Source organism: Perca fluviatilis, chromosome 3, assembly GCF_010015445.1.
Source record: "Perca fluviatilis chromosome 3, GENO_Pfluv_1.0, whole genome shotgun sequence".
Classification (NCBI taxonomy): domain Eukaryota; kingdom Metazoa; phylum Chordata; class Actinopteri; order Perciformes; family Percidae; genus Perca; species Perca fluviatilis.
In genome coordinates, this window is record NC_053114.1 from 19,052,257 (window position 1) to 19,070,212 (window position 17,956).

Genomic DNA, 17,956 nt, shown 5'->3' on the forward strand with positions numbered 1-17,956 from the left:
GGGTGGGTCATACACAGACGCATGCAAACACTTAAAACCGAGGCGAAAAGAGATAAGTGAGTATTTGACAATTTCTAGGAATGTCTCACCCACTGAATTTGGTTTAAATATGCAGTTTGGCACATCTATGACTGTATCTCTGACTCTTGTATATATTACCCCATGCATATCTCAACAGGTAATTTTTTACAAGCTTAGAGAAATATGTTGGAAAGGTAGTGTTTTCAAATATACTCCTGTGACCTTAAACAGCAGTAATTTATTATAAAGCAATTATTTTAATGGGAGGTCTGTTCTGGATCACATACCTCTTTCCTGAGATACAACATCCATGAGGTTTCTGTACCACTACATATACAGTCTATGCTTTATACCCTACAACCCCCCCGCTCCCCCCCACCCCTCCCTACACACACATCTTTGTCCATACACACAATCTGTCTGTCAGTTAGTAAATTAATCAGCCAGTGTGTTGGGCAGTCAATTGTGCATCTGTTTTGGTACAAAGACCTTCAAAATGCCTCTATGAGCTCATTAAGGGAATTCTGGCTTCAGAGAGAACTGGGACCACAGCCAGAATAATATTGTCATGATCCTGGAACACATTTATCATCTATAGAAACTCTTCACTGCATGAACCAGTCCTCCCATATCGAGGCTGCATACCTTCTTTCATCTTCATCTTGTTTTGTTTTCCCTTACTTATCTGTTTCCTCCAATTTGTTTTCAACCAATGATGGCTTATGAAGAAAACAATGATGTACAATGATCTGTGTTTTTGTGTTTCCCTCCTCCTATCCTCACAGTCCTCACAAACTTGGGGGCCCTGTTGGGGCCCTGTTGCTTCTCATCTCTCTGTACTGTACTTCTCAAAGACACTACAGACAGTCTCTTTACTTACTTTGCCAATGTGCTGCACTGATGAACACCCTGGGTTTTCACAGTGTAAGCCTTTCAGAAGCAAAAAAACACCGTTTTGTATGTTAATAACCATGTTTTTTTTTTACTTTGCCTAGGCAGAACATTTTTTTTTTTTAACAGTCAAACTTGACATGATAATATGACGTCACCTGCATTATGGCGTTTTTCCATCACGCGGTACCTGCTCGACTCGCCTCGACTCTACTCGCCTTTTTTGGTTTACCATTACGAAAAAAAGTCCCTTGTACCTGCTAACAGTTACTTTTTTTTAGTACCACCTCCGTCCAGGTTCCAAGCGAGCTGAGCCGATACCAAAAGGTGACGTGAAAACCTGCAGACTACTGATTGGCCAGAGAGAATCGTCACTAATCACTGCGTCATCATTGCTAGCGACAGACGGGGGTGTCCTGAACAAACCCGCCATTTTTAAATAGTTTAGCCAGCTGTGTTTTTTTTGCTGCCTCCAGCTTCTTTTGAAACAAAAGTTGTCTTCTGGCAACAGCCACATGCTGAGAGTCAAAAACAACACACCTTCGACGTTCTGTGTGCGTGCCGTGTTAGGTCACGGCAGTTTCCTGCGGCGCCACTATGACGACCAGTCACGCTTGCCTCAGGCATAAGGTGTACTAAATCTGCAATGGAAAATGGAGGGCGGGGCACCGCGGTCGAGCCAAGTCGAGCCGAGTCAAGCAGGTACCATGTAATGGAAAAACGCCATTATAGTCTATGTAGACTGCACTTACTAGAGAGGAGGATTCTTATTTGATGTAAAAAATGGCTTTGAGTGTAAGCCATGTTTACAAAGTTTAACATTAACTTGACTAGTTAATTAGAGTGACTAGCTTTTGTCTCCAATAATACAAAATTACATTAGTACACTGGGCCTCTTAACCAAACTGAATGAGAGATTTGCTCAAAGGGGTCAAGTCAGTTTTATTTCTATAACCCAAAATCACAAATTCATCTCAAAGGGCATACAGAGTGAACGCTGGGTGAATAACAGACAGTACTTTGCTATTTCATTGCTGAGTAGCTGTTAGGGTGCTGCTGTTTATTCTAAAGTGTTGGGTACTGTAGGTTTGTGTGAGTGTCACCAGATTGCGTCTAGGTGGTTGCTATGGTGTTTGGTGTGGTTGCTCTTGTAATAATACGTGGCTGCTGAGATGTTTCAGATGATTAGTAGGTTGTTCCAGGAGGTTACTGTGGGACTTTAATATGGTTGATAAGATGTTTCTGCTGGTTGCTATGGTGTTACTAGGTGGTTGCTAGGGTGAAGTAGGCCATTTCCATATTAGGTGGTTTCTGAATGGATTGAAAATAAGATGACATCAGCTAATTTTTAACACTATTAAACAACGAAGGATAAAATAGTTGCCACTGTGATAACTTTCCAGAGTTGTAAAATCCAGTCTGTGAATATAACAAACCTTTTGTATGGGTGAGTATTATTGTAACATGCAAACTTGGGATATATAAATACCCAAAACAACCATATTCTAGGAAAAATACAAAGTACAACAATCATGAACTCAGAAGACTAATTGATGAAAGGAGCAGGAAGAAATCTCACATTAAAACAGAGGAAATTGCATGCTGCACACCAAAATATCCAAGTATCTTTAGTCACATGATGAGTTACAAAGGTTGAGGTCTTGTTTAGGTATGTAAGTGCTGCTCTAGGCTACACTGTTCATCAGATCATGAACTGTGAGCCAGAAAGATAATAGGAGTCTTTCCAGATGTTGGTCTCTCCACAGTTGGTGGTTCTCCTCTTACACTGGCAGCAGCGCCTGTACTGCTCAAGCTTATCAACCAGGAGTTGACCAGCAGACCTGACCACAGACAGAAAGCAAAAAAGCAAAAGAAGAATGATTGAATGACCAGAAAAACATGTTGTACAGCAACGTGACATCATGAATTCGCGTAAACATACACGCCACCTTCTAAAGCCAAGTGGTGTGTTATCTGTACGCATTTTGAGCTATCCGCGTCTACGCCGTATAAAGCGGACGGGTTGCAGTGCAATAAGTGGCGTATGTATGACACGCCAATTCGTATGCCATTTTGGCGTGTTATCAAGACGCAGACATAATCGCTTTTCGGACGGTTGGGTTTAGGAAAACAATAACGGGGTTGGGTTTAGGAAAAGAAGAAAGCGACGGTTGGGTTTAGGAAATGTGACACGCGGGACACGATCGCCGGTCTCCTGGGTGAAGGTCCTGTGTTGTTTGACCCATCCACTACCCCAACCGACGTCTCTATGCGGATTTTCGGGCTTTCATACTACTCGCTACGTCGTTAATTGACACGTACTCGCAAGGTAATGTAAGTCAATGGAGGCCAAACGGCGTCGATAAACACGCTAAAAAGCGATTATGTGTCTTGATAACACGCCAAAATGGCATACGAATTGGCGTGTCATACATACGCCACTTATTGAGATCAGTCTGTATATAGCATGAATGATGTAGGCCAAGGTGTATCTTTTAGGGCAGTCAGTACCAAGGTCCTGTACATCACAATCAGATGAATGTTGTAACCAAACTCAGGAGAGCATTTATTCACAATTAGAGCAATATGTACAGTGTTACAGCCTTTCAAAGTTGGATATGTTTTACCTTTAATCAAGCCACTTTAAATTCTTGTGTGCAAGATGTCAAAATGGGCCAGTTGTTTGTGTCTTAGATAGCAAGTCTGAAACTAGGAACTAAAATAAGGAACATTGGGCGTCATTCACCGATATCTTCCTAAGTTTTCTCTTAAATATGTTCTTAAGAAGGTTCCTAAGAAAAGTCTACGTCGGATTCATGATGTGTTCTTAAACAGCAGATTTGTTCGCATCTGTGTTCTTAGGATTGATGAATCCCACGTCTTCGTAACTGAAAGCGCGTGCCAGTTGTTCCTAATTAGCATAAGAAAACGCCCCGCAAATTCCCTTATAAGGACATGACACTTCCTGTGCACCTCCTGGGAGACAGGTTTTCGGAGATTGTCGGAGCCCCGGTGGAGGAAGTACTGAATCTCAGTACTTAAATAAAAGTACAAATAACCAGAGACATATTTACTTTAGTAAAAGTAGAAGGTGTCCACTACCACAAACAAGGCCTGGCTTTTAAAAAAAGTTCCTATCCTAACCAGCATAAAATGGAAATGTGTTGTTAGAATCGTGGATGTATTTTATTTTCTTTAACCATGCAAGTAAGCAAATAAAGTGTGTGAAGCAGCGCAAATGGGGAGATGTGAAAAGGTCCAGCCAAATAAATTAGATATGAACGCGTCTTACGCAGCCTGGCGGAGGAGGAAACGACGCTGTGGAAAGAAATAGATGGCAACTATGATTTAAAAACGGGAATAATAAAAAATAAACATTTTAATTTTCACTTTTACCGGAGGCTGTATTAACGAGGGTCAGCGGCGCTGCGCCCGGGCTCTGGAGCACCGGAGCCGGCTTGGATCGGCAGTGCCCTATCTACGGCAACAAAACTTCACTGGTGAGACAAACGTGTGACGGTCAGGAAGACGTTTTGGCAGGGGGGAAACTGATCAGAAAATGTAACGGAACATTGTAGAAATGTAGCAAAATGTAACAAAGTAATAGTCAAAAGTAGAGTCTACTTAAGTAAAGTACAGATACGTGAAAAATGTACTTAAGTACAGTTACGAAGAATTTGTACTTTGTTAGATTCTACCACTGCATTTTTGCCCTATAAATAGCGACCAATCACCAAAAAACGAAGGATTTAATGAGTTTAACTGCTAATGTAAATTGCAGTGTTAGTGTTTTTTTGCATAATATGATTTCTTTTTCAACAAATGATCAGAAATACATTACAGTACAATACTATCATTGTAAACGACTGTAGAATTAAAGAAAATGCAGTAGCCAATCATTTGGAGCAAATTGTCATCACTCAAATGTGCGTAAGAGTGCTTTTCAGTGTTCGTAGATTTTGTTCTTAGCCAAGAACAAATCCAAGTTAAGAAAACATTAGTGAATGCCAGAATCTTCGTAAAAAGTGCGTAAGAAGGGTTTAAGAACACATTTCTTCGTAAGAACGGTTGGTGAATGAGGCCCATTGTCCCAGGGTGCAACAAATTTTATGCCAGTCAGACTAGGCATGGGACGGTTACCGGTTTAAAGGTTTGAAAAAGTCGCAGTTTCAAAACCACTAAAATCTGCCGTCATACCGTTCCTGCGGTATAAGCTGAGGTTATCATACCGTCAGAATGTTATACCGGCTCATGCCTGAGTCAGACTAAGTACCACATTGTGTGAGTGAATGGTTAACAAGCGTATGATTATTTAAATAGATGTAAATGCATGGGTGAATGTTTATGCAGTCGCAAGGTAGTCCTACATCTACACACCTCAGGAAGTGCCTCTCCTCGTCCTCTCGCTGGTGTTTGAGCTTCACACTACGACTCCACTCGTCCTCCAGTGACTTACTGATGTCCTGCTTCTTCTCAAAGCGACTAATGCGGTCCAATATTAACCTGGACAGAAAACATACCACAGAAAGTTTCCACAAAAAGAAAACATTTTTGGACTAAGGTTTTCCTTTACTCACTCCATTTTGTTGTGTTTGAGAACTTCTCTCTCTTTCTCCAGCTGTTCTCGGCGGTTGTGCAGTTCTTCTTTCTTCCTCTGAGTGGCAGCGTTGCAATTTACCTGGAAGAGCTGTCAGTATGTAAAATAAAATTACATCAACTTTGATAAAATAGTAGACCAATTTAAAAAAAAAAAAAAAAACACAAGACTTACAGTAACAGGCCTGAGAATATTTGTTGGCTGGTCAACCAAAAGACAGTGGTAGAAAAGAAGTACATTTACTCAAATACTGTAGGTATGATTTTGAGAAACTTGTATTTTACATAGTATTTACATCTTTTGCTACTTTATACATTAACTTCACAACATTTTAGAAGGCAATATTGTAGTTTTTATTCCACCACATTTATCTAACATCTATAATTTGTAATCATTTTGCTGGTAAACATTTGACATAACAAAAATGTGATGCATTTTTTAATTTTAAGCCCCCACCCTATTTAAAGAAGTTTAATTATCTACATCTCAACCAACTGCAACATAAAATTGCTGATTAAATGTTAATGGATCAATGATTGAATGAATGAATAATCCAATAATATAATTTATAATAATAGCACATTTATTCTACACTGTGGTATTGCTACTTTTACTTCAGGTTCTGAATACCTTTTCTGTCACTGTCATTGCAAAAAAAACCTATGCAGAGATAATTAAACAACTATGAGTTCTTATTTATGACATCTGCAAGAGGCCACATGTGGAAAAATGAGGTTTATGGCAGCAATAAGAAACAGAGGTGACCTTCTGGGCCCTCTGTCGGCTCTCTGCGTTATTGGCTGCTCTCTCACAGCGGTTAAACCCGGAGTTGTCATGCTGGCACTCTGGAGGGTCTGTGCACTTCTTATCTCCCACCTAAAGGACAGAACAGACTCATTTCAGTTTTAAGGTTACCATAAAGCAGACCATGGCATAATACAGCTTCCGGGCCAGATATGCCATGGTGGCCATGTCCTTTCTGGCCGACAAGATCAAAACAAAGCCCAGTGAATTTTATTTTGCTGTTGCCCTTTGTTGTTATCCCCAAAAAAATATTGGTTATCAATTTTTTTTTTTACTATGTCAAACTCAATGCAGCAGAACCAGAGCTATTGTTTAATATGCCATGCATTATTCTTCCTTTTCTAAATGTACCCTGTTTATGCTAGTAGCTGCTAATGTAGAAAATGAAAAAATGCCTCAGATGTCAATCGTGGTATGAGGATTTATAACTGTATTGTGTTAATGGATCTATTTAATATATGTATGGTTTGTGATGATTGATGCTTGATCTGCTGCCACTTGCTCGCACAAAACATGTTACAGAGTCCATGGTAGAACTTCAGACATTACCACAAAGTAATGTAATACGTGTGGCAGGGCACCTTTAAAGTCTTCAGCTACAACCAATGCTGAGTCAAGAGCTCCCCAAGACCTGTAAACAGACTTTGTTGTGTAAATCTATGCTTCTTTATTAACAAAGAAACTGGAATGATTTTGTTTAGAAAATGTGTTTTTTTGAGTCGGGAAATAAAAATCAATAACATGTTTTTAATGCTTTAAGTGTTTTGGTCAGCCTGCTGGCACTAGTTCCCTTAACTGGCAGGATGGGCGGCAGCTATACTCTGCTGCCTTCCTTTGACCTACAAACTTCCTCAAGCTGAACAACACAACAGCACAGTTAGACATCCGTAATATTATCTGAACCTGAAATGCTTTCGTAATCAGAGAGGAATACAGAAGGGACAACATTATTTCTGTAAAAGATCTCAAATATATATTTTTAAAGCCTATTAACACCAGAGCTAACTAATACTAACATTATAATAAAAACCAATGACCAAGTATTCTCTCTTGCTGCAAGTGTTTGTAAAACATGTTGAAATGCAAGAACATGTATCACCTAATGTTAACTTCATGAACTCAAATCATTGTCTGTTTACTAAATTGCTTGTGTCTGAAAGTCAACTTTGTGAAGACATTTTCTTGCCTGAGTGTCCAGAGCCCTCTTGTAATGCATAGTTCTCTTGTGTTTCTGCTGGAGCTGCTGAGCCTTTTGCAAAGCTATCCTAAAACACACACACACACACACACACACACACATACACACACCAGATGACACACTATTTATCACAACAGATGACTATATGAAATGCCAGAGCAGTATCGCTGTTAAGGACTCACTCCTGGACCAGCTGGACCTGGTCTAGACGCTCCATGAGGAGACGGTTCTGCTGGTCCTGAACATCATGTTGCCGCCGTGTCTCTATCTGGCTCTGTAGCTCGTTCATGTAGCGATGCTGCTGGATCCTCCTGGCAGGAGTGAAGGGCCGAGCCGGGAAGACAAATGAGGTCTAAACACAAGTAGCCCAGAGAAGACTTTGAATTTTAACAGCTTGAGTTAACTTCAAAAGATGCAGTGAGCGACAATAGTTAATACATCTTATTTCATGTTTAAAGTAATAATCCACAAGATTGGTATTGATGCTCAGCATTTTTTCTGCAATAGCCATTCAATGTATTTATATTCAGTAAAACAACATGAGTTTGTTTGGCAAACAGACCCTCCTCTGATGGACTTCTTACAAACTAGCTGCTCAAGGAGTGTTACCACCAGGACTGAAATCCTGAAACGCTTTAACGTCCAGGTTCTACTCACAGGCAAGAGAGGACAGTAAGTTTTCTCTTTCTTCTCTGACATTTTCAGGTTGAATGTAGCAACCTGCTTTGCATGCTCACGTTGCTCATTCAGCTTTTCCTGCCAGATGAACACACAAAAACACATGCCTTTTATCATCATATTGACTGGAAAAAATAGACATTGAGCGCATGACATATACAGGGTAAAACATGAACTTTTAAGGGAAGTTTTATTGAACCATGAAATAATATTGGCAAAGTCAACGTGCAAAGCACTTAAAGTTTTTTTCATTTACAATTTTAATATCCCACATGTCCAACACCTCTTTCCCAGCACTGTTAAGTGGATAAAGCTGTTTTCTCAGCTCTCTGGCCCCAACCAGTCTGGAACCACCCTTAACTCCTCAGTTGTTGAGATATTTTTAGTCTTTGTGTTTTTCTTGCTGCTTTCACGTTCTCTTGAAATAATGCTTGAGTTTTATCTGACTTCTGCCTCTGACCAAGGGACCAGCAGTTAATCCAACCACAGTTTGTGTTTTGCTTTGACTAAAAACCACAAAAGAATCCCGAGAGCACTCACAAATCGCAAAGACTCTGGGAAGGTCAATGTTGGTCTCTGAGTCGGTCCGGACTGCAATATCTTGACTACTTGATAAATAACTATTTGATTGCTATTTGGTTCATTCATGTTCCCCTCAGGATCATAATCACTTTTTGTGATCCCCTTCATGTAGCACCATCATCAGCTCAAAATGTAATTTTATCCAATACTTGGGTTTATGACCAAATACTTACAAAACATTCTCATCAGCCTTTGCTGTGTTTGTATTACAGTAATTACCTAATGTTGCTAAACTAACGTGGTGACCACGATAACCATTACACATCCTGACGTAACCATGCTGACATTAGCATTTAGCTCAAAGAGGCTGTTTGGATGTTTCAGGGGAATTGGTCTGTCGACGAAGTTCCACTTCCGGGATTACTGCGTTGCCGCCGGAAATTCCGCCGGGTGACATTCTTTTCGGCCGGATGTCCGTTACGTGTCGCTTTCTTTGTGTTAGAATTTTAAACTTTGGTCGATTTATGAGGTCTATGGTTGACTGCTCCTCAGATCTCTGCAGGGTAAATCCAGACAGCTAGCTAGACTATCTGTCCAATCTGAGTTTTCTGTTGCAAGACTAAAACAACCTTTGAACGTGCACACGTTCCACCAAAACAAGTTCCTTCCCGAGGCTATTTTGCAGCGGCACCGTGGCTATGTCCAGCGCTTAGCGCCACCCATGACGATTGTGATTGGTTTAAAGAAATGACAATAAACCAGAGCACGTTTTTCTCCCATCCCGGATGGTGTATAGACTAGCCAGACCCTCCAGTGCAGCACTGTGGAGGAAGGTCTGGCAAAGAGAGACTACAGGGGAATTAACACAGATTGACAAGCATTCCAGCAGTCACATTTGCACGAATGATGCAAAATGCAAATTTGCTTCACTTCTTGTCCTTGTCAAACACATCAAGTGCGCACAATGCATTCACGCAAACACACGGGTCACCCACACACCTGTTCTTCGTCCATGTACTGCTTGTCTCTCTGTTGTTCTCCAAGCAGTAAGAGTTTCTCGTACGCTTTCTCCTCTGCCTGCTGCTGCTCCCTCAAATAGACTGGAACGTTTCTTTGTGCCCGCTGCATACACAGGTAGCACAGTTCCTATGATGACAAGAAATGACAGTTATTACAATCATAAACTGTAATTATTAGTAACGTGAACATATAGTTATTTTCATTTTCCTCACAGGCTTTCAAATTTGTAGAGAATGCTGGTTTGGGTTTTATAGACTGTATAAAAGAAGTGGACATAGCCTACAGGTCTGAAAAGTGAAGCCAATGCATTCTTTTTAATGGCCAGCAGGGGACGACTCCACTGGTTGCAAAAATAATTCTGATTGTATATAAGTCTATGAAAAAATTATCCTGCTTTTCACTTGATTTATTACCTCAGTAAACAATCGTGTTCGGGCACGGTTCAAGGCAACTGGGCCAAGTATGAGTACGCCTTAGGCTTAGAGTAAAATAGACAATGTAAGTTATGCTTTAAGGTGTGGTGGCTACCTTGTGATAAACAAGACGCTACTGTGGCGACATGTAAATTATCATAGAGGCTTAGCAATGCGTATCCTCCCAAGCTACACCTTTCCAAAATGCCAAAAATGTAGTCCACAAACCGTCACTCTGGCTCCGCCCGCTTATTACAGGCCTACAGTCTATGACAAACACTCACCTGTCCAGCACGGGTGTGGCCAGAGCAGCTAACGTTCACGCGAGGTTCCTCTAGTTTGGGAGTGACCTCTGGTGGTGTGATGGAGGTGGTAGGCCTGGGAGGGGAAACCAATCCTTTACTTCTGTATATTGTTCATCAAAGAGACCGATGTCCCGTGTACATGTGCATTTTGGTGTTATCTTAATATGGTAAAGGGGATAATCTAAGCAGTGTGATTTCCTTGTGCAAAAGAAATTTTTGAATTAAATGTTACATTCTTGACAGATTATTAGATTGCTCTTAGGGCTGTGCAATTAATTGAATTTCGGCTCCCAACGATCACCAAAATAGTATACTCGAGAAAAAATGATTATTTTGCCATGTTCTGTTTTGCAAGAACACTCTTATTTTGTCTTGTGTTCTGAATGACACGCGCATGCGCGCACATCCGCCCCTCCTGAAGCCAGTCAGGGAGGCAAGTCGTGTGCATATCCTCCGCTGGAATTTAAAAACTCAGCGCGAGTAAAGATGGCAGCCAAAACCAACTCAGTTGTCTGGGAACAGCTAACGTTAGCTAACGCTGCCGTCCCTCTGCCTTTTGCCCCCCCCCCCCGCTGTAGTAGATGTTGTATTCCCCCCAACACGCTGTATTCACTTACTGTTTAAAACTTTTTCCAGCTTAGTGGGGGTGCATAGGCATACTGCTCAAAACCAACATGAAAAAACATAGTAATGTTCCCTCAGCATTTAGTTTTGTTGTTAAACTGTATGTAAATGAGCAGGGACGTTAAATCACCTGTTTCACGTAACGTTACTCTAAGGTACCGTCTATGTGCTGGATTTTTCCTAAGGTTAGCTAGCAAATAAGCCCACTGACAGCGACATTATTGTTAATATTTTGGCCCAATGTTTAGTAATGACAGTAGTAGTGGTCATAGTGAGTGAACATGTGATGTGAGATGCACATTGTGTTATGTCTGGGGATCTGTTCATTAGCTGTGTAACGTTATGTGTGATATCTGTAAAGCTGAACCGACTCACAGTAGTAAAACAGATTTTATTCTGATCCAAAGACGCTTTCTGTGAGATAAAGGACACTAACAGATTATACCCTGGACACTATCCATTATATCCAAATGTTAATGAGTAATTGTGTTAAATAATCGTGATTTCAATATTGACCAAAATAATCGTGATTATTATTTTTTCCATAATCGAGCAGCCCTAATTGCTGTAAACATGTCTACATGAACATATAAACATATAATTAATTTTACACATTATCTTTAGATCCTTCCTAGGTTGTGTAAGAGGGGATCTGCGAAAGATACATACAAACTGCAATTACCGTGTGTGGGTTGTGTGGATGGACAAATAATACAAGTTATTTCAGATATTTATTCCAAGTTAAGTGTGTGTGTGTGTGTGTGTGTGTGTGTGTGTCTCACTCCTTCTCTGACAGTGCAAGTAGGTAATGACAGAAGAGAAATCTGTCCCACAGCTAGTTGTGCATCATTGATGGAGCTGGAAGCTGCCTCAGGGCTGTAACAATGTAAGACCACCACTGAGCTCTCAGTTCTCACTGACTCATCTATACCTTCAAACAACAGCTCTGTACACTGCAAAGTGTACCTCCACAGAGATTGTGTGTGCTTGTCTGTCTGTGCGGTTTTGTGTCTTTGTGTGTGGTGTACTTGTCTGTGGCCTCCATGGGGGGTTTTGGATTCAGGTTTTCAGACAGGCTGACAGCTTTCATCTTGGCAGGCTGCAGTGGCTGATTAGTTTTAGATTCTCTCTGTTGGGGAACTTCTGTGGAGACATACAAGTCTGAGTAGGTTCACTGTTCCAAAACGTAACTGAACTTATCTTGCTCTTTAAATGGCAACTCCAGATTTATCGTTATTGATTCCGTCATTCTGAACTCAACAGCTATTCTTTCTTTGCTGTATCTTAAAGCTCCCATGGCATGACAATTTCACTTTATGAGGTTTTTTAACATTAATATGAGTTCCCCCAGCCTGCCTATGGTCCCCCAGTGGCTAGAAATGGCGATAGGTGTAAACCAAGCCCTGGGTATCCTGCTCTGCCTTTGAGAAAATGAAAGCCCAATATGGAATCTTCTCCTTATGAGGTCATAAGGAGCAAGGTTACCTCCCCTTTCTCTGCTTTGCCCACCCAGAGAATTTGGCCCACCCATGAGAAAGAGAGAGACATCATGGCTTTCAAACGAGCAAAGTGGCAGTTGGTCAAGGCCACACCCCCACCCTCCACCTTGCCCCCTCTCCTCAATAGCTACAGATACAGAAGTGGCACATACTAAGGAAAGCTCATTGTGGGACTGGCTCTAGTGGCTGTAATTCTGCACCAAGGCTGAATTTAGACTTCAGATACAGTATTAGGGGACCACTAAGATCTATATAAAAGCATCCGAAGACCACCCTGTCATGGGACCTTTAACCTTTGTTGCACCCTATTCATTTGGTTTTTGATAGAGATGGGTTTCAATAGCAGTTCCAAGTACAGTAGGTTCAATGCCTAGACTCATTAAGCTCTAACAAATTCTGTCTTTTATAACTAGCTATAGAGTTGCCCATTCTTAAATATTGCCTATAGTAGCCCACACAAAATTGAAAGTAAAAGCTTGAGTCATTTTGTTTAACATGAGAACTGGTTTGCTCCACCTCAAACTGCTGGTGCAACCAGTTCTTCAAGTGCACTGACACATCTTAAAAGAATGGTTTGACATTTTGGGAACTACTTATTACCTCTTCTGAAGAGTCCATGTTTTTTTAATCCTCTGTTTCCTCATTGGCAACTAGCAACTGCGTGGAGGAGGGGTGGGGGTGATGCGCGATCACGGAAGGTTTGCATCATGTGGACACGCCCACAGTTCTTTACTTTATGTTTCTATTACTTAGAATTCCTCATGGGGGCGACAGAAGCTATGCACTATAGCCTTAACTTAGCTTAGCGTACGGATTAAACTAATTATATAGAACGTGTTAATTCATGAGTTTAGAAGCACCAAAAGGTGGATTTTGTTATCTTTGGACAGATCCAGGCTAGCTGTTTCCCCCTCATTCCAGTCTTTATGCTAAGCTGAGCTAATCGGCCATTGCCTGTAGCTTTATATTTAACGGAGAGTCAGCTAACGTTTCAGCAAGAAATCAAAAAGGCCCCCACATGTTTATTTCAGATTCAGCCACGAAGACAACTAATATTTTTCCTTTGCAGCAAGTTGATAGGAGATTTGAAAGGATCTGGATTTGATTCAATACCTAATTTAGTGCAAAAAGCTCTTTCACTTCCTGCATTCCTCTGGTCTGGAGCTGGTGACAAGCACCATAGATCTTTGTCACCAGCTTTGTTGTCTAGCTGAGGAGAGCAGACAGTTGGCAAGGCGACAGGGTTGGCAGTCTGTGGCCTCTGCAGCCTGGACAGGCCACCAGACAGTAAAGAGACACTGCTCCCAGGTCTCTGCAGGGGCAAAAGTACAGATTATCTGTATCCATACATATGATTTACATTAATTATATACTGTACTGTAACATGCACTGTAACCTGCAAACACACATGCACTTCTTTATACTCACGTTGTTAAAGGCTAACAGCAGCCGACCAGTTCCATCCATGGCATTAATAAATTCTCTGTTGAACTTCATCCGTACCTTTGAATAACAACAGATGAGATTAGATTTACCAGAAAACCATCGTCATAGTCTGCAACTTAGAAATACAGTATGAGTAGGCGAGCCACCTGGTTGTTCTTGAACGATAAAACTCCAATTCCCTGGAAGGTGAGGAATATATTTTGTTCAGAGGCCAAAGCTCTGAACAGGAGAAGAAGAGTTTCTCTAATGCAGCCCTCCACTACGTCGCGACTGAAAGGAGTATCTTGTGACACAGCTGCAAAGTTCAGTTGCACAACTGGTAGGTGTGTTGCTGCAAGGGACATACACACAAACCAACAAACCCTTATAATAATATAATCATAATCATAATAATGACAGTGACCTAGCAACCACCAACTATCATAAGATTCTGATTGAAATATTTTTAAATCCTGATTGATGCATGGGAGTATGGGATATCACAAGCACAGAAAAAAAGAACTCTCTTGTAAAATAACCAAAAGTGTTACATTGTGTCTTTATAAGACCCCATCACTCATAACTAAAAGCTGATTAAAGGCCTTTCATTTCCTGATTGTATATATTTTATCCATTTGGTGGCACTTTTTGTTTTTCAGATGAGTTTGTGATTAAATAAATCTTCAGAAGTCACATGTATAGCTTTTCTTCAAAAATTAGCTCACCTGCAGCCATCGGCCTGAGCTGTTTTAAACCCAGCGACTGGACTAGTTTCCCAGCCAGGAGAAAGATGGGTCTTTGGATCATTGTGAACTTGTTTCCTATGTCCAACTTCTGCTGAGAGAAGGTGAAGGTCCCCAGTCCTGCCAGGTGGACCCCCTGTTTTAATCAATCAATCAATTTTTAGATAGATAGATAGATAGATAGATAGATAGATAGATAGATAGATAGATAGATAGATAGATAGATAGATAGATAGATAGATAGATAGATGGGTTACCTTCTGTAAGGTCATCTGACGTTCAATGTAGGCGGACATATCAGCCCAAATACAGTTGATATCTGAAAAAAAAACACATTAGATGTGGTTAAATGGAGACGCATGCGCACTTTATTAGCAGTGTATACACAGACTATAAACTACCAGCAGCTGAATCACAGTCATTAGAAAAAAAGGGCGGGGGGGTTGTCCGACCGTTTTCAGAGAGCTGAGTGAGAGTAGGTAAAGTCCGTGTGTCCGCTTCTGGCACCAGCCGCAGTATGTCAGTCATATCTGTTAAACCGTCAGAAAAAAAAAAAATTAAGTTGTTTTTTAAAACTTTTCCCTACTGTCGTCTCGCTGCTTGGCTGCCACTGCCAGAGATCATGCATGTCGAGCATTTGAGAGCCGCGGTTGCCCATAGCAATGCACCCCCGCAGTGCACGCGCCGAGTGCAGCGCAGCTGATGCCTCCGTCAGTGCGGCTGACACGAAACTACAACAAAGGAGGTTTTTATGAGTTCAAGTTTCCTCTTGTAGTTGTCATTATTATAATGTTGGATACACATAAGCTATTTGGAGCCAAAAAACGTCATATTCAGGGTGAACTCGACATAGCCTAACTAGCCTATTTATTTCAGCATTAACTTCAGACTTTCCTGTTAATAATTAAAAACAATCACAAATAACAACAATTATTATTATTATTATTATTATTATTATTATTATTAACACATATAGACAGGAATAACTTAACCTCCCCTACAGGTGCCACTCTTATTGTGGATTGTTTATATGGAATGCCATTTTATTCAATATTAAATAAATAAATACATAGGCCTACATAAATAAATATTCATTAAATACATTCCTACAATAAATAAATGAGGGAAAAGATATATAAAAATATATAAATTAGTCATTATAGTTTAATAAATAAATAGAAGTGCGTGCGTGCGTGCGTGCGTGCGTGCGTGTACGTGTGCATGCATATGTGCTTGTGTGTTCTATACATGTTTTGTATATTTTATATAATTGAATTTAAGTTTTATTTGATGACGCTTTTGTACAAAGAACATTGTGTTACTTTTATGAAAATATGCTATAGAATTAACGTTTAATTGATTGATTAATATGTCGAAAGGTAACACAAACCGCCGTTTGTCTCCCGATCCACTACATCCCAAAGATGTTCTATTGGGTTGAGATCTGGTGACTGTGGGGGCCATTTTAGTACAGCGAACTCATTGTCATGTTCAAGAAACCAATTTGAAATGATTCGAGCTTTGTGATTAGAATCTGTTTGTGCATTATCCTGCTGGAAGTAGCCATCAGAGGATGGTTACATGGTGGTCATAAAGGGATGGACATGGTCAGAAACAATGCTCAGGTAGGCTGTGGCATTTAAACGATGCCCAATTGGTACTAAGGGGCCTAAAGTGTGCCAAGAAAACATTCCCCACACCATTACACCACCACCAGCAATAAAAAAAAAAAACATTTTCCATCTGTATGTCTTTGCCAAATGCAAACTAGTACAATAAATTGTGTTTTTCTCATATCATTTTGGAGGAGTTAGATTATTTGTGACCCATCTCCTGGGTTAAAAAGGGGCATAGGACCAACTAATTTCTGGGTTATTTCAAACCAGAAAATGGGGTTGTTTTAACCCAACATTTGGGTCAAAAGTCAATTAGAAAACACTCACAAAAATGCCGAGAGTACGTGGTGACGAGGATCAAATGTACAATGTAATTAAACACGAACGTTGGTTCGGAAGTTGGTCCAGACTTTTAGGTGAAAACGCCCTGAGATTTAAGATTTAAATATCAATATAGTGCAAGGCAGTTCATTCGTTCTATTAATACCCCGTCTGGTACAAATATCAATGTATGCTATTTGTACCCCTGTGCATTTACAGTACCTTGGCATATATTTACACACAGTTATCCATACTACTCATGTATTACACCTTTTTGGAATATTATTGCCCTGACATTCTTACCCTAACCAACCATAACCAATCCCACTCCTCTTGCCTAAACCTAACCAACCCAACCAGAGCAGGCATATTCATGAGTCTTCCCCTACCACCCTGCCAAAAACATTTCGCCTTCGCGGGCCCTGACTTGCGCAATTGCATGCAATTATCCAATCCAAAATGAAAAAAATAAAACTCCTGACTCACAGACCAAAGCGCAACATTCTAACCACTCACCTAGCAGTTATTTCAGAATGTTTTACAACGGTTTACCATTTGGTGTCTAAAAAAAATAGGTACTAACTAACAAACTAACGGTTGTATGCTTTCACTGAAGACAGAAAGCGCAACTGTAGTGAGAGACAGCTAGCTCAAATAGTGGCATCGGCAGCTCGCAGTGGCATTTCCGGTGGTAGGTTGAGATGCCACGGCATCTGCCTCTGTTAGCAGTGGCATTTAAGGTGGTAGGTTGAGATGCCACGGCATCTGCCTCGGTTAGCAGTGGCATTTCCGGTGGTAGGTTGAGATGCCACGGCATCTGCCTCTGTTAGCAGTGGCATTTAAGGTGGTAGGTTGAGATGCCACGGCATCTGCCTCGGTTAGCAGTGGCATTTCCGGTGGTAGGTTGAGATGCCACGGCATCTGCCTCGGTTAGCAGTGGCATTTCCGGTGGTAGGTTGAGATGCCACGGCATCTGCCTCTGTTAGCAGTGGCATTTAAGGTGGTAGGTTGAGATGCCACGGCATCTGCCTCGGTTAGCAGTGGCATTTCCGGTGGTAGGTTGAGATGCCACGGCATCTGCCTCGGTTAGCAGTGGCATTTAAGGTGGTAGGTTGAGATGCCACGGCATCTGCCTCGGTTAGCAGTGGCATTTAAGGTGGTAGGTTGAGATGCCACGGCATCTGCCTCGGTTAGCAGTGGCATTTAAGGTGGTAGGTTGAGATGCCAACGATTTTTCCTGAGATGCCACGGCATCTTTAGCCGTTTATATCGTATTTCC

The 17,956-nt window shown here is 41.0% G+C and overlaps 1 protein-coding gene across 3 annotated transcripts; it reads right to left on the reverse strand.

Moving 5' to 3' along the window:
• Positions 1–1,834: 1,834 nt before the first annotated feature.
• Positions 1,835–17,740, reverse strand: LOC120555695 (coiled-coil domain-containing protein 81-like). Of its 3 annotated transcripts, none has more exons than XM_039794660.1 (16): positions 17,194–17,740; positions 14,998–15,059; positions 14,723–14,876; positions 14,165–14,349; positions 14,001–14,075; positions 13,686–13,884; positions 12,102–12,216; positions 10,429–10,522; positions 9,711–9,857; positions 8,169–8,267; positions 7,694–7,863; positions 7,500–7,578; positions 6,275–6,385; positions 5,490–5,599; positions 5,290–5,415; positions 1,835–2,753 (listed from the first exon to the last, which is right to left on the reverse strand). In XM_039794660.1, exons 2-16 carry the CDS (start codon positions 15,034–15,036, stop codon positions 2,615–2,617), a joined length of 1,842 nt encoding a protein of 613 aa, XP_039650594.1. In that variant the 5' UTR covers positions 15,037–15,059; positions 17,194–17,740; the 3' UTR covers positions 1,835–2,614. The 3 variants fall into 3 exon arrangements, with proteins under 3 accessions (XP_039650594.1, XP_039650592.1, XP_039650591.1); XM_039794658.1 differs by lacking the exon at positions 17,194–17,740 and adding an exon at positions 15,193–15,440 and having other exon boundaries at positions 12,102–12,213; XM_039794657.1 differs by lacking the exon at positions 17,194–17,740 and adding an exon at positions 15,193–15,438.
• Between the last annotated feature and the right edge of the window lie 216 nt (positions 17,741–17,956).

Coding starts and splice junctions, on each gene's coding strand:
- LOC120555695 (XM_039794657.1), bottom strand. CDS start 15,268: ATGACTGACATACTGCGGCTGGTGCCAGAAGCGGACACACGGACTTTA. Junction 7,864..8,168: donor CTTACTGTCCTCTCTTGCCT/GTGAGTAGAACC, acceptor ACTTGTGTTTAG/ACCTCATTTGTCTTCCCGGC. Junction 2,754..5,289: donor GAGGAGAGGCACTTCCTGAG/GTGTGTAGATGT, acceptor GTCTGTGGTCAG/GTCTGCTGGTCAACTCCTGG.